Source organism: Eubalaena glacialis, chromosome 16 (assembly GCF_028564815.1).
Source record: "Eubalaena glacialis isolate mEubGla1 chromosome 16, mEubGla1.1.hap2.+ XY, whole genome shotgun sequence".
NCBI lineage: Eukaryota > Metazoa > Chordata > Mammalia > Artiodactyla > Balaenidae > Eubalaena > Eubalaena glacialis.
Genome location: NC_083731.1, coordinates 68,785,976 through 68,811,507, shown reverse-complemented (window position 1 = coordinate 68,811,507; position 25,532 = coordinate 68,785,976). Strand labels below are relative to the sequence as shown.

Sequence of the window (25,532 nt, the reverse complement as noted above, 5' to 3'; positions counted from 1 at the left end):
AGTAGGCCCCGCTCGCCGCAACTAGAGAAAGCCCGCGCGCAGCCACGAAGACTCAACACAGCCAAAACTAAATAAATAAAATTAATAAATTTATTTTTAAAAAAAACACTTACCTTTTACAGTGAGGTTTGGCTTTCCTTTCACCCTGGTATGAACATGTACATTTTTGAATAAACTGATATAATGAATATTGCATGACATTCAATCTTTACATGGTCTTCAAAATGAACTTGCTTCTACTGTTTTAGGAATTATATGTACACTTAACATGTTTTCTACATTAAAAAAAAGAAAAAAAGAGTGGCTCATAAAAAGTCATCCTTTAAACTCAAGGAACTCAAAAGTGAAAAAGGCTTTCTATAGAAAGCCCTTACCATACCAATGGAATGTTTTAGTAAGAAGAAAAATAATCTGCTCTCTGAAGATATGGTTCAGTACAAGGCGCGAGGCCTGAACGGGCTCAGCTCTCCAGAGTCATGTCCAGAACTGGTCAGGGAGAACTGGGCTTCCATCTGAGCCTTGAAGCAATCAACACCTACCTGCCCTTCCGGCCTCCTCCTTTCTTGACTTAGCTCTTACTTTTGGAACTAAAATTCTGCTTCACAAAATCTTTTTCAAAGAAGGCAAGGTCAAGGTGACTGGGAGCAAAACTGCCCAATCCCCAAGAAAAACATGCGTGCCCTCCATTCTGCTTCAAGGGAGGAAGCAGCCCAGGGGCTGGACCCACTGGGAACCTGCATATACTGCAGAGGTGTGTGTCCTGGAGGCCACAGTGAGTATGTATTTAATGTTACTCTCAAAGAGTAGAACCGAAGGTACCCAAGTAAATATTCAATATCGTCCCTTTCCTGGGGCTGTCTTCTAGAAGGGTAAAGGTTGTGGGGCTCTCAGAATCACTTTTTATTTTGAAAAGAATAAGATGAAGATGAAAAAGAAGAATGATATCCTGTCTTTAGAAGAAAAGAAGGAAGACATTATATACCTCTTATCAGACTCCAGATAAACAGGCACACACACAAAAAAATCACCTTTTGAATTTCAAGCAAGTATTTTCATTCCAAACTGATTAGGAAGTCCAAGACAGGAAGTATTTTGACAAATGTGACCAGAACTAAAGTAAAACCTGGGAAATCTGGAAAAATCAACTCTTTGATTCACTTGCAACATTTTGCTACAGAAAAGGTAATAAAACCTTAACCTCTTTCTTTCACAAGGCTTTTAACAAAGGATCTCACTCAGGAGAAGCCCATAATAAAATGACTCTCTTCCATACACAGGGACCATTTATTCTGGGATGATGGCTGTATAACAGCATGATATAAACACACTAATCCTACAAGTCAAGTAGTAGCAGCTACTATCTTCTTCACCTGACCCTCAATATCAATAGAGGTTATTATCCCCATTTTACAGATTGGGAAATAGAAACTTTGCTAAATTCACAGAGCAAATTACAAACATTACTTAAGACAGAACCCAAGTAGCTTAAAAACACCTCCCACCAGCACAGACTTTGCCACCTTCCAAGCCAACCTATCACACCATCATGAGTTTAGATGTTAATGCTTTGTAACAATTCCTCACAAAGGTAGAGTGGTCAAAGGCTTAAAAATCACTTATTATAAGTGAAAGATCCTGCCAAAATTAGAAATTAGAAAGCAGTGCAATATTCCAGGGATCTATATCCTGCACTGTTTATACCTGGGGTATACCAGGTCTCCATGTGTGAATTTCTTCAGCAGACACAAAGCCAAAGCCCCCCCAGAAGTTCAGGAACAATAACACCCTCTTGGAGGCTCTATTCATTCCATGGTTCCGAAGAGCTTCTTTCGAACAGTCTGGGAGTCTCAGCTATGAGCTGAGATGCATCAGGAGTTATTCTCCCCTGAGGGAATCAGTCCACAGTTCCTGATCTTCATGCAAGTTTTCTTTAGCAAGAAACATGCATTTCATGTTATCTTTGATGTCGAAGGGCACTTGAATGGTAAGGACTAATGTTTGGATGTTACAGTCTATGCCATTAAACATTTGGTGCAGAGCGTCTGATGCCAGGACACAGCAATCCGAGCTAACCCAGTGTTCAGAACTGTTGCTCACACCTCAGAATCTGTGGCGGGCCAAGCAGTGAGAAGCAGTGGGAAAGACAGGAAGCTTCGCTATTTCAGACGTGAGCATTTTCAGCGGGATGTCTCATGCAGTCTTGACTTGTCACAAATCCAATTTCTTCAACTGCTCATATGTCACAAAGAACTGCAGGTATTAGTTAAGGCTGACATTTTATGCCATCTTAACCCTAACGCATCAAGACAGACCCACAAATAGCACACCTCCTAACAAATATTTCTGGGCAGACCACATGCCGTGGACATGATTAAACGTGAGGGGCTCCATTCTCAACCACCCCAAGAGATCTCCCCATTAACCTTCCCAAGGTCAGCTTGGAAGAGACAGACCACAACTGAGACACATAAATCCCCTGCATCAGCTCCAAAAGCTTCTAAGATTACATCCACACTGCTAGCTTTTCTGACTTTTGGGAAGACTTTACAGAACAGTAAATTCTGTGAGAAAGAGAAAGAGAGCAAGCCAGGGGAGCTCTCTTCCAGGGCTGCCAGTAGGCAAGCTTGCCTGGGAGGGAGGCGCAGATAAACAAGGATGGTGCAAACTGACATCCCCTGCTTTATAACTCTGTCCTTTCATTTCTAATAAACTGTCTCTTCCTTCCTGCCTCCCACTTTGGCATAGAGGGAAAAGTGCTAATCAGCCAAATAATTCTGGAGCTAATTCCTGTCTATCCTTAGGCACTCTCTGAAATAAGCATTCTAGATCACGGCTGCCAAACCACATCCTTCCCAAGTGTGGCTAGGGATTGAAAAAATAAACAAATAAATAAATCCTTGTCTCTCCCTCTCTCTGAAATCATAAACACTCTCAGCTCCTACAGCAGAGTCTAAAGAAAAGTTTTTACTGATACCATTGCCTTTCAATAACACCACCATTAAACCAAGTTTCACAGTGCCTAGCACAGACCTTATACCTCCTGAAAAAGAAACTGAACAGTTATTTCTTGAATCAGAGGAACTTAACAGAATAAGAACCTACTTCTAAATTATAATTAATAACATGACAGTTTATATAAACAACATTCTTCAGCTATACCTTTTTTCAGATCTACTGCAACAGAAAAGGATACAATAATATTCCAAGGACCAAGTCTCAACCAATTTGGCCAAAACCCTTTATATAGAGCAAAAAACCCTTCATTCTTCCATGTCTGTTATAAGGGAGGGGGAAAAAAAAGTTAACATCCAACTTTCCAATTATGTCAAATATGCATTAATAATTAGTAGCCAGACTGAACTGATATATTTTTCTTAAAAACAAAATTCTGTTTGGAAGGACTATCTAAGAAATCATTGCCCTCTGCCTCTTTTCGTTCTTTAAAGGTTTCTGCACAGGTGAAGACTAAGGCTCTGTACCAAACTATCCCACACCCAAAGCAAACAGCAGTTGGATGAATAAGAAATGACATTTAATTCCAACTAGAGTCTTCTGCCTCCTTGCCATGTGGTCTTACAGCAGGTCAGAAATAAAAAAAGGAGGCAATGGCAGTAAAGACATAATTCAGAGTACCACTATTTCATGTTGTTGGATAGATAACATTAAGTATCTTTGCTTCATTAAAGCAATATTTGAAGTCTAGGGATGTGCCAGCATCATGCCGGAAAACAGCAACCACAAAAGTGGTCCCTCATCTTTGGCTGCTGGCAATCCAGTAGGGGAGACAGTCACAAACTTTCATCTACTCAGGAACAGTAGGCCCAATTATTTAAACTGAGAATTAAGGTAAGATTCATGTGTTCCTTTGAGAGATGTCCGAATGAAGGATGTTCATTCCAGTTTGACTCAACAGGAAGGTGATATATTCTGGAAGGAGACACAGTTCTACTATAATCACAGAAAATATGACTATTTTCTCATGCTTCACAGCAGAGCAGAGATATAAGAAAAATGAACTTTCACTTCTAAATATTCATTTAGATTTTGTATTTATAAAAGTTAGCCCCGTGTGGCAAAAACTCTGTACCATCTCAAGGCTTTAGAGCATCACTCATCTTAGTTATATTAGCCCTCAAAATTTAGATACTTCTTTGGTTAAATAAATATAAATAAAATAAATACAAATATAAATATATATTTGGGGGGCTGTTTCACAGATTGAAGCAATCCATGAGAATGTTGAAGACTAACAAATAAATGTACTTACTTCACCATAGTGTCCCTTATTATACTAACAAGGTTTTATTATTATGTCTATACTTATTATTATAAATGTATATGATGTTTCTACATAACATTATTCCAGGCACTGTGCTATTTTGTAGGTATGATCTCAGTGATTTTTATAATAATCCTGTGATGTAGGTGCTATTATTATTTATTGTCCCATTTCACTTGTGAGGAAACCGAGGTGAAGTCACACGATTACAAATGACAGAATCACAGGTTCGTCAGGCTCTAAACCCTTGTGTTTTTAAATCATGAAAAGAAACTCTTCAGAGGGCAACATGGAAACCAATGAGCCACGAAAGGCATTCACAACAGCGTACAGACGGACATCCCCGCTCACCTGTAACAAGCAATCCAGGGAACCTGTGTAGCCAGGGCATCTGCCATCTTGAAGGACTCTCTGATTCATCATACGTGTCCTCACCACATCGACAGGGTTTGAGGCCAGGGCCCCCGCCAGCCCACAGGTGAAGCTTGAGCTATAAAGAAGAGACCATTTGAAAAATAAAAAATTTCATACCCCTGAGCTGCAGCCCCTACTATCAAGGGCAGGAAACAGCTTCCTCCCAAACTAGGTTAAAGTAACAGGTAACAGGATGGAATATATGAGAATGAGGCCCTCATCTAAAGAGCTGCACAGACTTCTTAAACACCAGCATTGTTTATACTGGCTTATAAATTCCAGCCTCGACTAAGAATACCTTTGAGGTTCTGGAATGTCAATGAATCATAGAAACAGGAAGGAACGTCCTCCAAGGATGATCTATTTTATCTATCTATTCACCTACAAATAGGCATCAGAGTAATTTTAGCCATCTCACAACTATATTGCTCTTAGAGATCAGAGAAAAAGATTTCCTCACTGTAATGTGATGCCCACCAGGGCCCTGGGTTCTACTAAACTTTCAGTCACAAGACTACCATAGACCAGCCCTGGTATCAACTAACTCAGAGTAGGGTTTCACAACTTCATCACTACTAACATTTTGGACCAGATAATTCTTTGTTGTGGACGTCTGTCCTGTGCATTGTAAGATGTTTAGCAGCTCGCTGGCCTCTACCCAGTAGATGTCATTAGCACATAAGAATCAGAACAGTCTCCAAAACTGCCAAATGTCATAGAAACAGAGAGTCAAAAAGTGTTTACCAGAACTTGGGGTTGGGAAGAAGTTGCTAAAAGCGTACAAAAATTTCAGTTATGAGATGAATAAGGTCTGAGGATCTAATGTATAACTTGGTGATTATGGTTGACAACACAGTATTATATATAATTTAAATTTGCTACGAGAGTAGAATTTAAATGTTTTCACACTGACATAAAATGATGGATGTGTTAATTAACTCGATGAGGGTAATCACTTCATAATGCATACGTGTATCTAACCATATTGTGCACTTTAAGTATCTTACAATTCTACTTGCCAATTATACCTCAATAAAGCAGAAAAATAAAAAAATATAATAAAAGGCAAGCAAGAGAATGCCAAGCATGATCGTAGCTGTATAATAAAGCACATGTAATATACTTTTGTAGACATATTTGCATATGCATAGAAAACACCTGAAGGTACATATCAAACAGTTAACAATGGCTACCTATGTAAAGGGGTAAGGACATACTTTTTCCTGGTTTACTTCCGTATCATAATTTTTCAAATATGAGAATATAATACTTTTATAATAAACTTTCTTTAAAATGTCTATAAATTTGCAGCAAATTTCTACCCTAAGCTCATGCATACCTAAAATATTAATTTTTTTAAAATCCATAAACATACAGGAAATGGGTATACACAGTGTCTCCCATCAAGCCCGAGAGAATCAGATGCTTCTTGGTGAGGTCGTAGACCGGCAGCTCCACACCAACAACAATAGCAGCCCTCTGAGCAGTAAGGGACACGCCCTGGGTAAAAATATCAATAATAACAAGTCAGATATCTCTCTCCTACAAACTATGGCCAATTTTTACGTTTTCCTGCTGGTAGGTAGAAATGTAGAGTGAAAGAGTAGAAAAATCCAGACGGTAAGAAGTCAGAAGCCCCAAAGTCTAATTCTGATTCTGGCACTAACTGTACGACCTTGACCAGGACGACTCACCTCTCAGAGCCTCCGGTTGCCTTGTATGTATGGAGAGGATCAGACTGGATGACCTTTAGGATCTAATCTATGAGATGACAGTCCCTAGAATACTAGGAAATAGCATTCCATACCAGCATACAGTCTTCACTTAAGAGCCATGAAACCATACAGATCAAAAAATCCAATGTAACTATAACCCCTTCTCCATAAGAACTTAGGGGGAAAAAAAGCAAACAAACAAAGTATTCAACCCTCACAGAATTTCTTACATATGAATTATTCAAAAGGTACTTTAAAATCACGACATACTCCTTATGTAAAATCATGACATGTTTTCATTTTACAGATTAAGGAAATTAAGGAAGAAGATCTCTTCAAGGGCAGATGTCATCCTTCTTCCTTTACTCCATTATACCATTTGGATTAAATAAAATAATAAAAATAGGAAAAATAAATTTTTTAAAAAAGGGGAAGAACTAAGTCAGTTGGGTCTGTTTTTCAAGCTTACCTTCCAAAGTCCTCTTGTTCCCTCTTGCTGGTAAATGTGAATGAAGTTGCCTATCATTCCTCCTTGAAGGGTGCTGTTTTGTGCTTGCATCCGAATCTAGAAATTAAAGACTAACGTGAGAAAGAAACTAGCATGTTTCTCCCCAAATGCAGACTTAAAAAAAATTATTCAATCTGTTGTTTAGTAACCATTAGAAGAAAAATACTGTAATATAAATATTACTACAATGTTAGTTTAAATTTATCAGGATTGGTTCTTTGGCACTTAAGAATCAACAAAAAGAATCTAGTAGAGTCCAGTCTTGCATGCAGTAGCTCATTAAGTGTCAAAAAGAAATTTTTTTAAAATAGTCTTTTGAAAAGGAAAGAAAATGGCATATCTCCCTCTAGTTACTAAGTAGGAAAGAGAGAAAATCATGGTTAATTCTAAAGATTTAACATAATTAATGAGTATCCAGTGTACCTGGCAGCACCAAGCATGGGCAAGCACATTTCTTAAATTAGTTACTCCAAGCCCTATTATTTCCAACCAGCCAAACCCCAAGGTATGCAGACGTGCTGGCCAAAGGATGGCCATGTGATGTCCGTCACACTCTGTTACACGGGAACTTACAAGTGAACTTTACAAACCGCCATGGAATTCACATGACCAATATTCCAACATAAAAATAATGTTTGATGTAGGCTCTCTGCATTTTTAAGAATAAAAAGGGACTTCTCACTAAAAAACTGGTACCTTATTTTGGTTTAGGGAGCACATGCATTACCCTCTAATTCTAAAGGGAACTGTTATTGCCAGGCTAACATGAGAAAACAAAACAAAATGCAGGAATTGCCTTTCCATAGCCCTGATATACATTTAAGAGGTTAATAGGAGTGTGGATATTTTTCTCTAGCAATTTTACCCCAGCACAGGGTAAACTTAGGGCAAAAGGGCCTGGTACTTCTATTCACACCGTGTGTAACTGTAGTGCACCCAACACCCTGCTGCATGCAATTCTGATGTTGTCGGAAGCTCCTATTAGATTGAAAGCTGAAGGCGGGGTCCTTGCCTGACTCATTTTTGGATTCTAAGCATATAGTACACCAACTGGTGCAAGGTAGAAGCACAGTGAATGCTGCTTAAATAATGGGGGAAAGAAAAAGAATGCGGGAAGGGAAGGAAAGGAATAACTTGAGAGGGTTTGACCAATAACTCACACCTAATTTTGATTTTCTTTAATTAGTTAGTCCCTTGCCTTATTATAAAAAGGATTTAAGGAGGCTGTATCCCTGGTATTGTTGATAAGGTCATCTAATGCATTACGTCTAACTGTAGCTATGTAAATATTTTCATTACTATTTCCTGAAATCAAATTAATGGAAAACGTAACGCCTTCAGAAACGGTCATCAACGAGCTGCCTAGACTGCTGTAAAACTTGCAGTCCACCTATTTTATTTTATTTTTTATTTTTTGGCTGCGTCGTGCGGCTTTCGAGATCTTAGTTCCCCGACCAGGGACTGAACCCGCACCCTCAGCAGTGAAAGCGCCAAGTCCTAACCACTGGACCAACGGGGAATTCCCAACAGCCCATCTATTTTAATGAACCAATAAAAACAAGGGAGATTTTCAATGAAAAATGAAATTCAAATGCATCTAAGCCTAATTTTCTTTTTTCTGGTTAATCACCAAAACCTCCAAAATCACCAGTCTCCAAAAATGGGCCCTATTTGTGAGCTTCTCTGTATCAGTGGGAAATCCACCTAGTGTATGTTTCTGAGTCTTCATGGCACTAAAATTGTAAAGATTCACACATACAGAGTATATGTGAGTATATACTCACAGATTTTCATTATCTGAATGTTGACTACAATAAGAAAATGCAGAGTGTGCCTATAAGACACAGGTAGCACTGCTTACTTTCAAAACGTCAGTTGGATTAGCAATGGTTGAGGATATGACTCCAGAGAGAATTCCACAGACCACGTTTATCAGAAGGGTTTCATCTGCAAACAAAGACATATTATTTGACTCTTCATACGTACAGGGCTCTTCATATGAGTAACTCATGTACAGGTGTAATTCACTTACACATCCCTTGTTCATTTAAGAAACTACAGAAATACATGCTTAATGAATCAAGTAATTTTCAAAGGATTAGGGATTTTGCTTAGCAAAATTTCTTGACACCTAAAAAGGAATGTGAATTATCACGCAAGAGTAACCATGTGAATTATCATGGAAGTGAACCATAATTCACTTTTGTGTGTAAGTGCAGACCACTGCAATTAAGATGAGGTCGTACACCAACTGGTAGGAGAATAAGAGATACCCTCCTATGAGATAAGGTGGAGATAAAATTTTAAAGCATGTCATACATATTTAATTTGAAATATACTGAAGCAAGAGGGAAGAGTTATGGGAACATATGTATATGTATAGCTGGTTCACTTTGTTACACAGCAGAAACTAACACACCATTGTAAAGCAATTATACTCCAATAAAGATGCTAAAAAAAAAAACAAAACTTTTTCTGAAGCATTCGTTTAAAAACAGCAAAAAAGCGGGTAAATTTTCGAATACGATATTGCCCAGAATACAATATAACTTCTAAAAAAACAAAAAAAAGAAATCTACTGAAGCACTTTTAAAACATCTTTGCTCCTGCTCACTGCTCTCACAGAACAGTAACTAGTGCTCACCTCTTTGTAAAAAAGACAGAAACTTCTATGGATTAAAGCAAAGTCGAAGAATCAACCCGCAAGAGAATATTAGAACTCAGAGTTCTTAATACTAAGAAAATGTAGTCACTGCTTTCCTGAAAAATAGGTGATAATTCCTATGATTGTAGAGAATTTTAAGTGGGCTAGAACTACAACAACATACCCTCTAGTCTGGACATTGTGGAAACGAGGACAACTCATTAAGATCTTTGTAAGACTGCTCTTTCTAACTGCTCCCCCACTAAATTCACCTGGTATCTGACTTGCTTTAAGTATAATTCATCTAGATTTTACACCCAACCCAAAGTTCTCCTCCACAGTAGTAAAGTCACAAACAACAAAATCGATCCCAAACCACTTGAATAAAAAAGACAAACAACCCACCTCCTGTCCACAAGTGGAAAAAGAACTCCCCACTCACCTTCCGGGCGCTCGACAAATAACCGCTTCAAGCTCTGGTAGGTGCCTATCTTGATGGTGCCATAGGAAGCCTGGCGCAACATGGCAGGAGCAATCCTGCCAAACCAACGGACAAAGGGACAAAAAAATTCTAAAAAAACACTTAAAATCCTCTAGAAGACACACATAGGAGACGCAATCACGTATCTGCCTTCCACAATCAAACTACACTAAGACAGATTTCTTAAAGAGTTTAAAATCCAGCAAAAATATAGGTGGAGGACTTCGCTGGTGGTCCAGCAGTAAAAAATCCGCCTTACAATGCAGGGGACGTGGGTTCGATCCCTGGTCAGGGAACTAAGATCCCACAGGCTGTGGAGCAACTAAGCTCACGCACCTCAACTAGAGCCCTAGTGCCACAACTACTGAGCTCTCACGCCTCAACCAGAGCCCGTGTGCCGCAAACTACAGAGCCCACGTGCCCTGGAGCCTGCACGCCGCAACTAGAGAGAAGCCCGTGTGCCACAACGAAAGATCCAGCATGCCTCAACAAAGATCCCGCATGCCGCAACTAAGACCCGACGCAGCCAAAAATAAACAAAATAAATAACAAATAGGGACTTCCCTCGTGGCGCAGTGGTTAAGAATCCGTCTGCCAATGCAGGGGACACGGGTTCGAGCCCTGGTCCGGGAAGATCCCACATGCCACGGAGCAACTAAGCCCGTGCACCACAATTACTGAGCCTGCGCTCTAGAGCCCGCAAGCCACAACTACTGAGCCCATGTGCCACAACTACTGAAGCCCGCACGCCTAGAGCCCGTGCTCCGCAACAAGAGAAGCCACCGCAATGAGAAGCCTGCGCACCGCAATGAAGAGTACCCCCAGCTCGCCGCAACTAGAGAAAGCCCGCGCGCAGCAACAAAGACCCAACACAGCCAAAAATAAATAAAAATTAAATTTAAAAAATAAATAAACAAATAAATAATTAGTTTAAAAATCTTTTAAGAAAAAAGTTAAAAAAAAAATTTTTTTAAAGGTGGATTCTTGGGAATTCCCTGGCCGTCCAGTGGTTAGGACTAGGCGCTTTCAATGCCTAGGGCCCAGGTTCAATCCCTGGTTGGGGAACTAAGCTCCCACAAGCCACACAGTGGAGCAGAAAATAAAATATATGTATATATGTGTGTGAGTGTGTGTGTGAGTGTGTGTGTGTGTGTGTGTGTGTATGGGTTCAGTTAAATGTGTGCAAGTTATTAGTTCCCTAAGTGATAGCTCAGCCCCTCATATTTATCCTCAATGAAAACGTATGTGAACACGGAGTTCTATTTGCCCATTCACATTATAATGGGAGGGCTTTCCTTTCTCAGGACAAAGCGCCTGGTAAAATCTGGCCTCTGTAAGCATCCTCCAGGGTTGCTCTGGAGCTCATCTCCCACCTCCCTGGGGGCCCTGTTCCAGTTATTCCCTCTCCCTCCTCCGGGACCCTCCCCACCCCAAAACCACCCTGTGGCATTCATACTCGCAGGCTCTCCTGCCACACTTCCCACCTCCTTCTCAGATTGCAATCCGGCTTCCTTCCACCCTCTTCATCAATAGCCCCCTCACCAAAAGGGGCCCAAGGGACATCTCTGTAGCTAAATTAAATGATGCTTTTCATCAGCATCTTATAAAGCCTCTTTGTCTTTCCAATATTTGCTATGGTCCACTCTTTGTCCTGCTTGCAGCCGTCTCCTCCCTGAGCTGCCATAACTTCACTCTCTCCAATTCCTCTTCTTTCTCTGCACATCCTACCTCTGTCCTCTGAGGGGCCCAGGAATTCTGTCCTTCCTCTCTTCTCTCATGGCTCCACACACTCCCCAGATGAGCTCATCTACTCGCATGGCTTCAACTGTCCAAAGAGTGATGACTCCTAAATTCATGTTTCCAACACTGATCCCAAGATGCATTTCCAGCTGCTTCCCAGATTTTTCAATTCACATGTCCTACACCTACCACCAGAGCAAGTGTCTCACACAACTAATTAACCTCCCTCTCCAAACAATCCGCTCTTCCTCTTCTGTGTCCTAGACCAAGGAATGGAACCTCCATCTGCACACTGGCCAGACCAGAAAGAGACACTAGCCCGTCTCCTCCTTCCCCACCACCCCTCATGTATGAGGTCGTACACTATGTCGATCCTCTGCCCTAAACAGCCTGCCTTCTTTCTCTCCATCCCCAAGACAATTCCTCAGGTCAGATCCTTGTCTCTGCTTCCTATGTGTCAGCCTGCTTCCACTGTCACTGTCTCTCTTTCTCCCAACGGCAGGCGGGAATTTTTTACAACGGAAACCTGATCATGTCAGTCCCTCTACTCAAAACCCTTCAGTGGCTTATGTCTGCCACAGGTATACTAAACTCACACACTTACAGGTACCGGGCAAATGCTATGAGCGCGTGAAGCGGGCTGGGTCTAACTGCACACCTACACTATGTGAGTGCCAGAGGTTTGGTAAACCAGAGAAAGCATCCTTAACACCAGTTACTATTATCATAAGTGACCAAATGTGGGCCCAGATGTTAGCTTCCTTGAGAAGATCGAATGGTTTTTATGTTCAACTTCTCGCATTTAAAAGACTGGCTCAATTGAAAGACAAAAACCTTTGGGGACCCGTGGGTGGGAGGGCTGTGAGACATCAGTTTGGGATCTGGACCTGGTGTACTGCCCCAAAGCAAGATGCTGACTTAGCACGACCCGAGGTCGTGCAGGTCCTGACTCCTTATTACAGTTCCAACTCCATCTCCTGCTACTAACCCCCGTGCTAAATCCATGCTGAATCACTTGCAGTTTCTAGAATGTGCCGTGCTCTCCCGCACACACTACTGGCTCTGCATGAACAGAGTTCCCCTCTAACTTCACCCAGCTAACTCCTCTTGGTCCTTCAAGATCAGATCCAGGGCCTCTTAGTCTGGGATTGATGCCCTGCCTCAACCGGAGTCTAGTACTTGGCAGACGCCACCGTAATCCCGTTTCCACATCCGCAGTCCCCACGCAACCACAGCTCCTTCAGGGCAGGGGCTGCTGCCGATTCCCATGTGTCCACCCAGATCCAGTCTCACCCCTCTCTGTGCTGCTCTGTGCCGAGGCTGGCGCCACGGAGGACACCACCCGGCTCCCTTGCCAGCTGGCTCCCCTGCCAGCTGATTCCAGGCGGATTCAGCCAGTAGAAGATGGGAGGGAGGGAGAGAGGGGGGGAGGGAGAAGAAGTGGAGGTATTTCTTCCTCTCCCTGGGCACTAGCAAGGCATCTCTCAACAACTCCTGTGGACTCCTTCAAGGCTCCAGCCCTAGTAGGCTCTGCTAACATCATTCCCATCCTTGTCCCTCTGGTCCTAGGGTTGGTAACAATTTCTCACTTTGCTAGTTTCTAGGTACCTCAAAATCCTTCATTCGTTCCCTTAACCCTTAAGGAGCCCTTTCATTAATCTCCCTTCATTTAAACCACCCGAACGAATTGTTTCCTGCAGGGCCTCTGACTGCCATAGGCAGGACCCCACCTTACTCACTTTCCTAACCAGTGCCTGCAGCACACTGGTTGTTAAATGTTGGATTAAAGAAAAGCTGTTCACTGCAACTCTTACCTATGGAGAATATCATATCATTTTCATTATAGCAAAAACCTCAGTAATTCAGAATAACCAAGGGGAAGGGCTATTAAAACAAATGCAATTTTTGTATTATTATCTGTATTTGAATATAATGAAAACATAGTTTCACCACAACACTCGCTACATTAAAACACATATATAGAAAATAAAGTTGAAATGAAAAATGAAAAAAAAAAAAAAAAAAATCAACCATTGCTACTTGCTCTTGAATACACCCCAAACTTATATTTTTTCTCTATGAAGTCTTAGTGTGAAGTCTGTTCACTTGAAAGCTCAACAGTGAAATATAAACACAAGAAAGTCTACTTACCCTGAATACAGTGCTTTCAGGCCTTCCTCTCTGCCTATCCTCACTAACGCATGCAACATTCCTCGATACCTGATTTCTTTAAAGTTTGCATCATTCTTCTGGCCTTGAATCTGGAGCCGTGTCTTGGTTAAATCAATTGGAAAAGTACCTTAAAATTTTTAAGAAGGAAATGTTTCACTTAATAGAAAGAAATTTCACTAAACAAAGGATACACAGGGATACATTACTGAGGAAACATTCAGACTATAACGTAAACTAAGAGACAGAATTAAGAAATGGCAGATACTTTGCAATCTTCCTATTTAAAAAAAAAAAAATTAGGAACCAAAAGATTTTTTTAAATCTTTTTAAAAATGCATAACTGTGTTTTCTGTACATTTTTATTTATGTCCCATCTTATTCTACCTAGGATTTGAGGAGGCTGCAGTGCTGTCAAAGGTAGGTACATGGAATGATTTACACAAACAGGAAATCCATCTTAAAATATAAGTTACTGGGAACTCCCTGGCAGTCCAGTGGTTAGGACTCGGCACTTTCACTGCTGGGGCCCGGGTTCAACCCCTTGTCGGGGAACTTAGATCCCGCAAGCCGCGCAGTGCAGCCAAGAAATAATAATAATAATAAAATAAAAATAAAATGTAAGTTACTATTTTTCACACATGTGAAGGCTGATATGGGGTTCAACATGAACGGAGATAAATGCGTTTTCTAAAGGAGTTTCTCACCTGTGTGTTACAGCCTAAAAGTGACTCTGTTAATGTAGGTAAAAATGTTTAATGTAGTACCTAAGAGACAGTCCATCCAAACATATAAACCCATACACAGTAACCTTGAGTCACTGTGTCAGTGAATCTACACGGGGAGCCTAAGCCAGTGGTCGGTGGTTAATGTGCCTCAACCCCTCAGCCCTGGTCCCCACTGGCTCCTCAGGGGCAGCCTCTGTCCCAGGACAGCAGCGACTCAGCCCAGCACCTGGCACTTGGCAGCATCTCAATCAACATGTGTTTTGTTTTGTTTTTGGCCACGCCACACAGCTTGTGGGATCTTAGTTCCCCAACCAGGGATTGAACCCGGGCCCTCGGGCAGTGAAAGTGCAGAGTCCTAACCATTGACGCCAGGGAATTCCCGTCAATCAACATGTGCTGAATGAATGATCTGGGGAATAAACAAAGGAACAAATAGGATCTGATTGGAACCGAGCTGATGAGGAAGTCACCAGCAGGACATGAACAACAGGCACGATTAGAACATGATGGCACGATGACAGTCACTCGCCTCCGGGTCAGGAAGGCCTTGGGGCTCCCTAAACCTCCTTTAAAGCCAAATGTGTTAACAGCGATGAAGCGGGGAAAAGGACAAGGAGAACGGGGACAGATGGCATCCAACAATGATTCATGAAACTTCCGTTTGAGCAACAGGTCCAACTGTCTCCCCACTGAACTTTGAACCCTAAACTGCTAATAAGCAGCCAAAGTCACTATTTTGTCTTAAAAGTATCCCAAAGGAAGAAAGAAATTTTGAATTCTGAGATTAAGTGTTTCATAATCTCACATTCTGTGCTTGAACTACACTCACACCGTAAGTCTTATGACACCCAATGATCACACCCAGACGTTTCAGCCTCATCACGTGCAGCAGGCAGCTGACCGGGCTCCGCCCTGGGCCCCTTACCGCACTCCGCTGTGATGGAGGCCAGGCCTCCGTACACGAAGGGCTTCCAGTTCAGGGCTGACATGCTCACCGCTGTCCCTTCTCCTTTGTTCACAGACGCATGGCCTCCAACAGGGTTTTTCCTGGACACAAAAGTAAGGTGTTTCAGTGCTGTAACTTCTCACACAGGCAGCTTCTTCTTTAAGCGTGTGTTTCACTTGGAGTGAGCGCTACCAGATGCTACCCCTGAACCCTGCCCCCACCCACACGCACAATTCCCAAGATGATCCTCACCTTATAAAGCAAAGCACCCCTATTTCCTAAACCCCAAATCACTTGATCAGTTGCCTTAATTCTCACCAGGCCTTCAATAAGCCGATATACTGATACCTTGAGATGCATGTGATTAGTGTAGTACGATGGAGGGGATTTTCTGGGTAGTCCATGTTATCTTAAATCTGTTCTTCACTTAATAAATATTTGCTATTTGCTTGCCACTGTCTTAGTGAGTCCCTCCCAAGAGGTACTGGAGTCTTTCAGATACACAGAAGCAGAAAAATGTTGCAACCCAGTGTCACAAGCTAAAATGATAATTACTTAAAACGACCAAAATGTTCCTCTAGTTTATAAATGTTAGCTCTCTTCTCTTACTCACGTTATGTTACTAGCTGTGAGGCGGCTTGGGATGAAGGAACGAGGCAGACTATGGGGTCAGAGCCTCATCACCTCCTTCTTAGTAAAGTTGCTGCTAACCTCTAGGTTTTTAAATTCTCCGTCATCATCATCATCATAATTGAAGCAGCCAATACAACCAATCCGAGGTAGAGTCCACACCTTTACTCACGCCTACTGCGGAAATTAAATACAAAAAAGACACTCACGGGAGGTGGAGTCAAGATAGCGGTGTGAGAAGACGCAGAGCTAGCGTCTCCCCACAACTAGGGTGCCTGCCAGCCACTGGTGGGAGATTCTGACACTCAAGGAGACGGGAGAAACCCCAAAGTGAACCAGCAGGACGTAGGGGGACTGAGGGGGGAGGAGGAGTGGAGGCCAGACAGGATCAGTGCCCCTGAGGCCAGGAGATCAGGAGAGGAGTGGAGGGCGATTGCCCCGCCCACTCAGGCCCCGGGAGCCTGCTGAGCTCCCAGGCCGGTACCGCCCCCCCTCCAAACCCCATCCAGGCCACGTGGGTCCTGGGGGCATAGGAGGGAGGCTGGGGAGATCAGGAGAGGTAGGCGGAAGGAGCCATGCAGGAGAAGCGAGAGGAGTGGAGGGCGCTTGCCCTGGCCACTCAGGCCCGGGGAGCCTGCTGTGCTCCCAGGTGAGGTCCCCTGCCCTCTGAGACCAGGGGTGGGGGGCATGCCTAGGCCCCTTCTGTTCCCCACAGCCCCCAGGGCCTTTTCCAGCCCTGTGGGTCCTGAGCATTGGTCCCGCCCACCGCCCAAACCTCGCCCTTGCTTAGGCCCCGCCCTCCACAGCCAAGGACTTCCCCCACACTTGTTTTTTTTCTTTTCCCTCCTCCTCTTTATTTATTATTGTGGTAAAGATGCACCTTCCGGTTGTTGATTCATCTATATTTTTATATTCTTCCCAACATATCTGTTAGTTTCCTAGTCTAATTTTATTTTTTACTTTTTTTTTTTTGCCACCCCAGGTGGCTTGCGGGACCCTGGTTCACGAGCCCAGAGTTGGGCCAAAGCTCCTGCAGTGGGAGGTCCAAGTCTGAACCACTGGACTAACAGAGAACCTCAAACCCCAGGGAATATTCATCGGAGCGAGGTCTCACGGAGTTCCTCATCTCAGCACCAAGACCCAGCTCTACCCAATAGCCTACAAACCCTAGTGTTCGAAGCCTCAGGCCAAACAACCAGTAAGACAGGAACACAATCCCACTCATAAAAAAAAAAAAAAAGACAGCAAAAAAATATATCACAGATGAAGGAGCAAGGTAAAAACCTGCAAGACCAAATAAATGAAGAGGAAACAGGCAATCTTCCTGAAAAAGAATTCAGAGTAATGATAGTAAAGATGATCCAGAATCTCGAAAATAGAATGGAGGCACGGATGAGAAAATACAAGAAACATTTAACAAAGATCTAGAAGAACTAAACAACAAACAAACAAGAGATGAACAACACAATAACTGAAGTGAAAAATACACTAGAAGGAATCAATAACAGAATAACTGAGGCAGAACGAATAAGTGAGCTGGAAGACAAAATGGTGGAAATAACTGCCAAGGAGTAAAATAACGAAAATAGGATGAAAAGAACTGAAGACAATCTCAGAGATCTCTGGGACAACACTAAACGCACCAACGTTCGAATATAGGGGTCCCAGAAGAAGAAGAGAAAAAGAAAGGATCTGAGAAAATATTTGAAGAGATTATAGTCAAAAACTTCCCTAACATGGGAAAGGAAATAGTCACCCAAGTCCAGGAAGCACAGAGAGTCCCATACAGGATAAACCCTAGGAAAAACACACCAAGACATATATTAATCAAACTAACAAAAATTAAATTCAAAGAAAGAATATTAAAAGCAACAAGGGAAAAACAAAAAATAACATACAAAGGAATCCCCATAAGGTTATCAGCTGATTTTTCAGAGGAAACTCTGCAGGCCAGAAGGGAGTGGCAGGATATACTTAAAGTGATGAAAGAGAAAAACCTACAACCAAGATTACTCTACCCATCAAGGATCTCATTCATTTTCAATAGAGAAATCAAAAGCTTTTCAGACAAGCAAAAGCTAAGAGAATTCAGCACCACCAAACCAGCTCTACAACAAATGCTAAAGAAACTTCTCTAAGCGGGAAACATAAAAAAAAGACCCACAAAAACAAATCCAAAACAATTAAGAAAATGCTAATAGGAACAAACAACAACAGTGCACAAGCTAATCACATACCCTGCGACCCCGCTCCGACCCCGCTCCGTCACCTGGCTTTTAAAAGTGCTTTGCTGAAACCCTTTTGGGGAGTTTGTTGCTTTTAGGGCGTGAGCCGCCTGTGTCCTTGCAAACAACAAAGCCAATCAGCCATATGCATACACATGTCCCAATATCCCTTCCCTCTTGAGCCTCCCTCCCACCCTCCCTATCCCACCCCTCTAGGTCCTTGCAAAGCCCTGAGCCGATCTCCCTGTGCTATGCTGCTGCTTCCCACCAGCCAACTATTTTACATTCCGTAGCGTATATATGTTGATGCTACTCTCATTTCGCCCCAGATTCGCCCTCCCACCACATGTCCTCAAGTCCATTCTCTATGTCTACCTCTTTATTCCTGCCCTGCAACTAGGTCATCAGTACCATTTTTTTTTTTTTTAGATTCCATATATATGTCAGCATATGGTATTTGTTTTTCTCTTTCTGACTTACTTCACTCTGTATGACAGACTCTAGGTCCATCCACCTCACTACAAATAACTCAATTTTGTTTCCTTTTATGGCTGAGTAACATTCCATTGTATATATGTGCTACATCTTCTTTATCCATTCATCTGTCGATGGACATTTAGGTTTGTTCCATGTCCTGGCTGTTGTAAATAGTGCTGCAATGAACATTGTGGTACATGACTCTTTTTGAATTATGGTTTTCTCAGGGTATATGCCCAGTGGTGGGATTGCTGGGTCATATGGTAATTCTCCAGATGTTGTTTGGACAACAAATTCACAATATTCAAAATTCACAATATTCAAATTCACAATATTCACACAATATTGTGAAGCAACTATACTCCAATAAAGATCTATTTAAAAAAAAAAAGACACAAATGTTGCCTTCCATCCTCCTTTCCTTGTATAGGTCCTCACTCACTGTGACATATATGCACGCACCTGCCACAGCCAGGCCCCCCCACATTCATTACGTGTTCTGCAGTTTTATGTGATTTCAGTCGGCAAATCTGGCCTTGCGCCAATTAACAGGAAACACATGGAAATTAGCACACTTCTCTGTATATACTATCAACTCTAATTCTTGTCAGTTTAAAATAAAACCCTAATTTACTACAGTCATTGGCAAGCAATATGCCCAATGTTTTTACTTCGCACGTTTGGGGAGTGTTCCCAAGTCTGTATTTCCCAGGACACCTACCACAAGTCACTACTGCCAAGAACGTCACTTCACAAGATGGCCAAGGGGCTTCCTTATACCTAGAGAAAACAAAGGAACTCAAAAAGGACCCTAACAGACATACAGATATCTGTTCCTCATCTACAGACATTAACCAAATTCAGAGCGGTTACCGATGACTAAGGTAGAAGGCTCCCTGAGCATGGAACTTAAAAAATCATGTTTTACGTATTTCAGTACCAAAGAACAAGTCCTGCTCCCCAAAACTCATCTCACTATTAGCCTTGAAAATGTTTAATATCTGGGCTTCCCTGGTGGCGCAGTGGTTGAGAATCTCCCTGCTAATGCAGGGGACACGGGTTCGAGCCCTGGTCTGGGAAGATCCCACATGCCGCGGAGCAACCAGGCCCGTGAGCCACAACTGCTGAGCCTGCGCGTCTGGAGCCTGTGCTCCGCAACAAGAGAGGCCGCGATAGTGAGAGGCCCGCGCACCGCGATGAAGAGTGGCCCCGGCTTGCCACAACTAGAGAAAGCCCTCGCACAGAAACGAAGACCCAACACAGTCAAAAATAAATTTAAAAAAAATTTAAAAAAAAATGTTCAATATCTGTACTTAATTCTTAGCCTTACTAAATTCAAAACTAAGGGAACGATTAACACCATAAGTTACAGACTATAAAACACATTAATAATAAAGACAATAATTCATTACTGTCCTCAACCCATTCTTGGGTTTTGCCGAGTCCAAGTTAAAAAGCAAAACAATACCTACGTAACAGTGGCGTCTGGAAGCACTGTAACTTGCCGTTACAAAAGTGTTCAACATAAATGATTTCAGTGGATCCCCCCACAAGTTTGGGATAGGACAGAAAAAGAGACAAGGAAACCGAGTTTCACGAAGGCAACTTGTCCAAGGCCACATGGCTGATGGGGCAGAAGTGGACCTCCAACCCCCAAATGCTTTGATCCCAAGTTTAATGTTCTTTCTGCTACCACCTGAGGCTGTACATGATCAAAAAGGAGTGATGGCATTTTAATTAAGGAGAAAATATTACCAAGCACCTTCGAAAAGGTACTACTGATAAGATGTACCTTAGAAACAATGAAAATGTGCTTTAAGAGAAAAGTCTTAAGAGAAAAATATATGTTCAGAAGGTAGTCAATCTAAACAGTTATAATTAATTTTTCCAATACACAGTATACAAAGATAGTATTCGTATTTTTTCCCAGAGTTTTCTACTGAGGTGAAATTCACGTACTACAAAATAAACCAGGGAATTCCCTGATGGTCCAGTGGTCAGGACTGGGCGCTTTCACTCACCGGGCCAGGGTTCAATCCCTGGTCCCCTGGTCGAGGAACTAAGATCCCACAAGCTGCGCGGTACAGCCAAAAATAAACAAAGAAAAACTAAATAAACCATTTTAGCAAATAATTCAGTGGCACTTAGTACATTCCAACTTTGTACAACCGCCATCTCTATCTAGCCCCAAAATACTCCATCACCCCAAAAGGAAACCATTAAGCAGTTCCTCTCCATTCCCCCTCCCCCTGGCCTCTATGATTCTTATTTTCTTGGCTGTGATACTATACATGCATCAAGCATCTGCATGGGACACAGGACTCCTTATTAGTAGTTCCTAACCTGGCTGAGGAGCTTCTTAAAAGTACACACACAGGGCCCCAGCCACTGAATGAGGGAAATCCCAAGCATCAATGAGTCAAATAAATGACGGCCTTGGAATACGTATCACTTAAAACTAGGTAGCTGATTAGGTAGTGATGACGTTATAGCCGGTTCTTCTTTGCATTCATCTTATTTAGTAGAGATTTTTTTCTCTACAGTGTATACATAAATGTATGTGTACAAAATAGACACACACACACAAGATATCCTCTAAAATGTCAGCAAAAACGTTATTCGGAATGGGATTATAACTTCTGATCTCTAATTAGAAACATTTTTTAAAAACTATGTCGTTGGGAGGCGTCCCTGGTGGTGCAGTGGTTAAGAATCCGCCTGCCTGTACAGGGGACACAGGTTCGAGCCCTGGTCCGGGAAGATCCCACATGCTGCGGAGCAACAAAGCCCGTGCACCACAACTACTGAGCCTGCGTTCTAGAGCCCGCGAGCCACAACTACTCAGCCCGTGAGCCTAGAGCCCGCGCTCCGCAACAAGAGAAGCCAAAGCAATTAGAAGCCCGCGCACGGCAACGAAGACCCAACGCAGCGAAAAATGTACCAAAAAAAAAAAAAAAAAAAACTATGTTGTCATATGACTTCATGCCATCTCACCCATTAACTTTCTGATTTCCTGCCAATACTTTTGCCAGTTTAAGTTTAATGAGATTTGGCTACTTTTTCTTCTGCTGGTTTTGATATTAAATTTTTAGTTATAATATTAAAACCCAGAGGTTCTGGGTTATACTCATATGCAACTACTCAAGTAGAGCTCGACCTTGTTGTGGAATTGCCTCCCAGGGTTTTGAATCACGTGGGATGAAGCACACACCCGTTAGTTCCTATTCACATATTACCCCACAATAACTTATCTTCCACAAACAAGGGTCCCCCCTCCAGTATCCCTGGTTAAACTGTAAGAAAGTACAGTCTACTCACTACAATGTCTAAAAGCTAACTAAGACGAGGGTAAATTAACTTTTGGGGCTCTTCTCTTTTCCTTTCCCAAAGCTACGACTAGATTCCTGAGCAGTTAAGACCACCGTGCCTTCCCAGGTTACTGTTTGCAGAGTCAAATAAAGAATAATTTGGTTTAAATAACAACCAGAGAGTATCAGTAAGTGGTCAAACATCTAAACAAGAAAAGGTTCTGGTTAATACTGAAAGAGGAGACTGTATGTCCAGTAAGCTGTACTGGCCACGGCAAGCGGTGAAGGGCTTCAGTTATCTTGGGCTGAAGTCTCTGTTCAGTAAACTAAACCATTTCTTTGTTTTGATCTCTCTTTGAGGGGTTGTCCTCACACACATTCCTTAACTTGCTAGCTCAATTTTTGGGAAAAATCCCAACTCTACTCAAGTGTCAAGACTAACAGGCCAACACAGTCAGGGAGATTGATGTGTCCCTTAGCGATCACTAGTGTCTGAGCAGCAGCTCAGCCGGAGACTCAGGGAAGGAAGGGCTTACAACCTGCAAAAGTTCCAGCATCCGGCAGGGAAATGGCTACTGATCATTTGCCACTTTGTTCTCCTCTTGGGGCCCTACCTTCCAGCCAAACTAAAACCCAGAGACCACTTCTCTGTGCTGCACTGTGAACACAATACTGTCATTATTCATACCTGACATGTCAAGCATCGCTACATGTCTTCCACATGAAGGATTTTATTTAACCTTCACAACCCTATGAAATAGGTATCATTATCTCATTTCACAATTGAGGAAAGACAGCCTGAGAGAGGGAAAGTGACTGTGCCTAGTCACACAGCTATGAAGTACTCAAACTGAGCTCTCCCTGAGGGAAAGCTGATCCTTCCTCTATGAACTACAAAGCCAAACGCTATTTACCAAAGGCTGTTAAAAATCTTGGCGCAAATAATAAGAATACAATAAAAAGCGGTGGGTGGGAGGGTAGGAAATCGACATATTCAAAATACAGGTAGGATTTTCCTGAGCGGGATGTACAAAAATTTTTATCTATTTAACAACCAAAAAAAAGTGTTTCCCGAGCAGAAATGTCTATACAAATTAAGAACTACAAAGGATTTTCCCTACACTTAAGATATATGCTAAGTTACATTCCTCTCTACTACATTTTCTATAACAGCATTTATTTTCTCCTTACCTCATCTATACAGCTACAAAGAGAGGGAATTAAAAACAGTAATTGCTGCTGGAACTTCTGAAAGCTTTCCAAGTTTCTTTTATATAATTAATTCTGGCTAAGTTCTTTCACTTTTACTGTGCTCCCTTTTCAGTCCCCAATCTTAAACCCCAATCCAGTCTCTAAACTTCTGTGCACTCATAAATCTTTGTTCCTCGCAGGGCTGCCTTTCATGGCTTTTTCCTAATTCTCATTCTTATTAAAGGTACGGGGCGAAAAATAAGCTCATCAGACTAATGACACGTGGGATTTGAAGGGAATCTTAGAAATTTATCTTATTTCACGTGAATTAACTGAGTCCATGGTCACAAAGCTTGGCAGCAGCAAAGTCAAGAACAGAATTCATGCCTTTCAACTTTCCTCGCCAGAGGAGGAGGCCGAATCTAGACTCTTACAGGGCAGTTGGACACGTTTTGCTATTCCTGCGCAGGGACAATGCCATTGCAACTGTTTTACACGAAATCTCACACCTAGAATTACGCTAAAATCCAGAGCTGCATTAACTTTCCGAGCAAATGAATTCGACCGGTCCTTGCCAACATGAGCCAGCCTGGTGTGTTCCAGGAGCAATTCAAAGTACAGAGAGCGTTTTCCCATAATAGGCAGCTCACAGGTGCCCGGGCTGCACGCTCTTGAATGAACCGCAGGTGTGAGGGATGCAGAGGCAGGAGAAACGCACCTCGGCGGCAAGGGCACGCACGCCGAGATGCCGGACGGGCCTCACGCCTGATCTCGGTGACGCTGGAAGAGAAATCACCCCCCACGCCACAGAGTGATGAGGGCCAGGAGCCGGCGCTCCTGCAGAACCCGCCGGGCCACAGGCAGCTGCAACCCGAGGAGCGGGGCCCACCCCGGAACCTCGCGCCCCACCGAGCCAGGCCCCGCAAGCAAACCGGAGAGCAGAGGTGGCCCCTGGGTAGGGCCGCCGGCGCCGGGGCTCTCCGGGACCGCGGCCGACCAGAGGGGTAGCGCCGCCGCGTTGGGGCCGGGAGTCCCGCCCCAGTGGTTCTGGGCGCCGCGGGGCAATGGAGGGCGGGCCGGAGGAGGGGCGACCCGGAGCAGGCGCGGAGCGGCCAGCGCGGCCCCGGCCTTGAAGTCAGACACTTACCGGGTGGCGGCGGCCCTGCACCTCCTACTCCCCGGTTGCGCAGCAGCAACCGGCTCCAGCGGCCGCCCGGGAACTGGAGGAAAGGCTGGGGAGCGGCGGGAGTGGCCCAGGGGTCCGCGCGCAGCCCCGCCTCGCCCCGCCCTGCGCGGCCCCGCCCGCAGCCTTGGCGCCCATTGGCCGCTCCTGGCACAGGCCACGCCCAGGTCGCGCACCCGGCAGCCGGCGGAGAGGGGCCGCAGAGGGACGGGACTGCGGGACTCCGGGTCGCCGCTGGCGGGGGTAGGAGCTTCCCCGGACTCGGTGACGCCTCCGACGGCCTCGAGGTCAACTCCGCGGTGAAAGAGAAATTTAAGAGCCACGGAAGAGCCTTCTCAGGGTGCTGATTCTTTTTGTTCACGTGAACCTCTGCAATCAGAAGGAAGTAAACTTGCACTTTTTTTTAAAAAAACCCAGCTTTTTAGTGTGAAAATTTATAAACCGACTGAAGACTTGAACAGTATACCCTGCACTAAATTAAATGCTAACATTTCACAGTATTTGCGTTCTCTCTCACTGTATAGGTTTTTTTCACCCCGAACCATTGGAAAGTTGCAAACAACACTGCTTCACCCCCAAAATACCTCGGCATTAGAACATGCAAGAAATTAAATACCATTTCTGTCAAATCCAATATACTGTCCATATTTAAATTTCCTTTGTTGTCCCTAAAGGTCTCTCACACACACACACACACACATTTTGTTTTCCAGTTCGAGATCTACCCAGGATTCGTTGCATTTGATTTCATGCCTCTGTATACAAACTCCTTTAGTCTACTACCCTAGTACTAGTACTCTCACATTTAAAAAAATCTTTTGTTAACGCAAGTTCGTGGGCGGAGGCACAGCGAGACCAAACAAACTGAAACATCAGAGTTTGGAGCAGAGAAAT

General features: G+C 43.2%; 1 protein-coding gene across 4 annotated transcripts; it reads right to left on the bottom strand.

Annotated features, from left to right (window-relative positions):
• Positions 1-1,265: 1,265 nt before the first annotated feature.
• On the bottom strand, positions 1,266-24,731 carry SLC25A30 (solute carrier family 25 member 30). 4 transcript variants are annotated; one of them, XM_061170604.1, is made up of 11 exons: positions 24,603-24,731; positions 16,238-16,431; positions 15,604-15,725; positions 13,933-14,080; positions 10,003-10,097; positions 8,778-8,863; positions 6,878-6,973; positions 6,069-6,193; positions 4,631-4,769; positions 3,194-3,274; positions 1,266-2,250 (listed from the first exon to the last, which is right to left on the bottom strand). In XM_061170604.1, exons 3-11 carry the CDS (start codon positions 15,665-15,667, stop codon positions 2,209-2,211), a joined length of 876 nt encoding a protein of 291 aa, XP_061026587.1. In that variant the 5' UTR covers positions 15,668-15,725; positions 16,238-16,431; positions 24,603-24,731; the 3' UTR covers positions 1,266-2,208. The 4 variants fall into 4 exon arrangements, with proteins under 4 accessions (XP_061026587.1, XP_061026589.1, XP_061026586.1 ...); XM_061170606.1 differs by lacking the exon at positions 16,238-16,431 and having other exon boundaries at positions 15,674-15,725; XM_061170603.1 differs by lacking the exon at positions 16,238-16,431 and having other exon boundaries at positions 24,603-24,730.
• Positions 24,732-25,532: the final 801 nt, after the last annotated feature.

Coding starts and splice junctions, on each gene's coding strand:
- SLC25A30 (XM_061170604.1), bottom strand. CDS start 15,667: ATGTCAGCCCTGAACTGGAAGCCCTTCGTGTACGGAGGCCTGGCCTCC. Junction 10,098..13,932: donor CTGAAAGCACTGTATTCAGG/GTAAGTAGACTT, acceptor TTGGTTTGGCAG/GATTGCTCCTGCCATGTTGC. Junction 6,974..8,777: donor ATCCAACTGACGTTTTGAAA/GTAAGCAGTGCT, acceptor TTTAATTTCTAG/ATTCGGATGCAAGCACAAAA.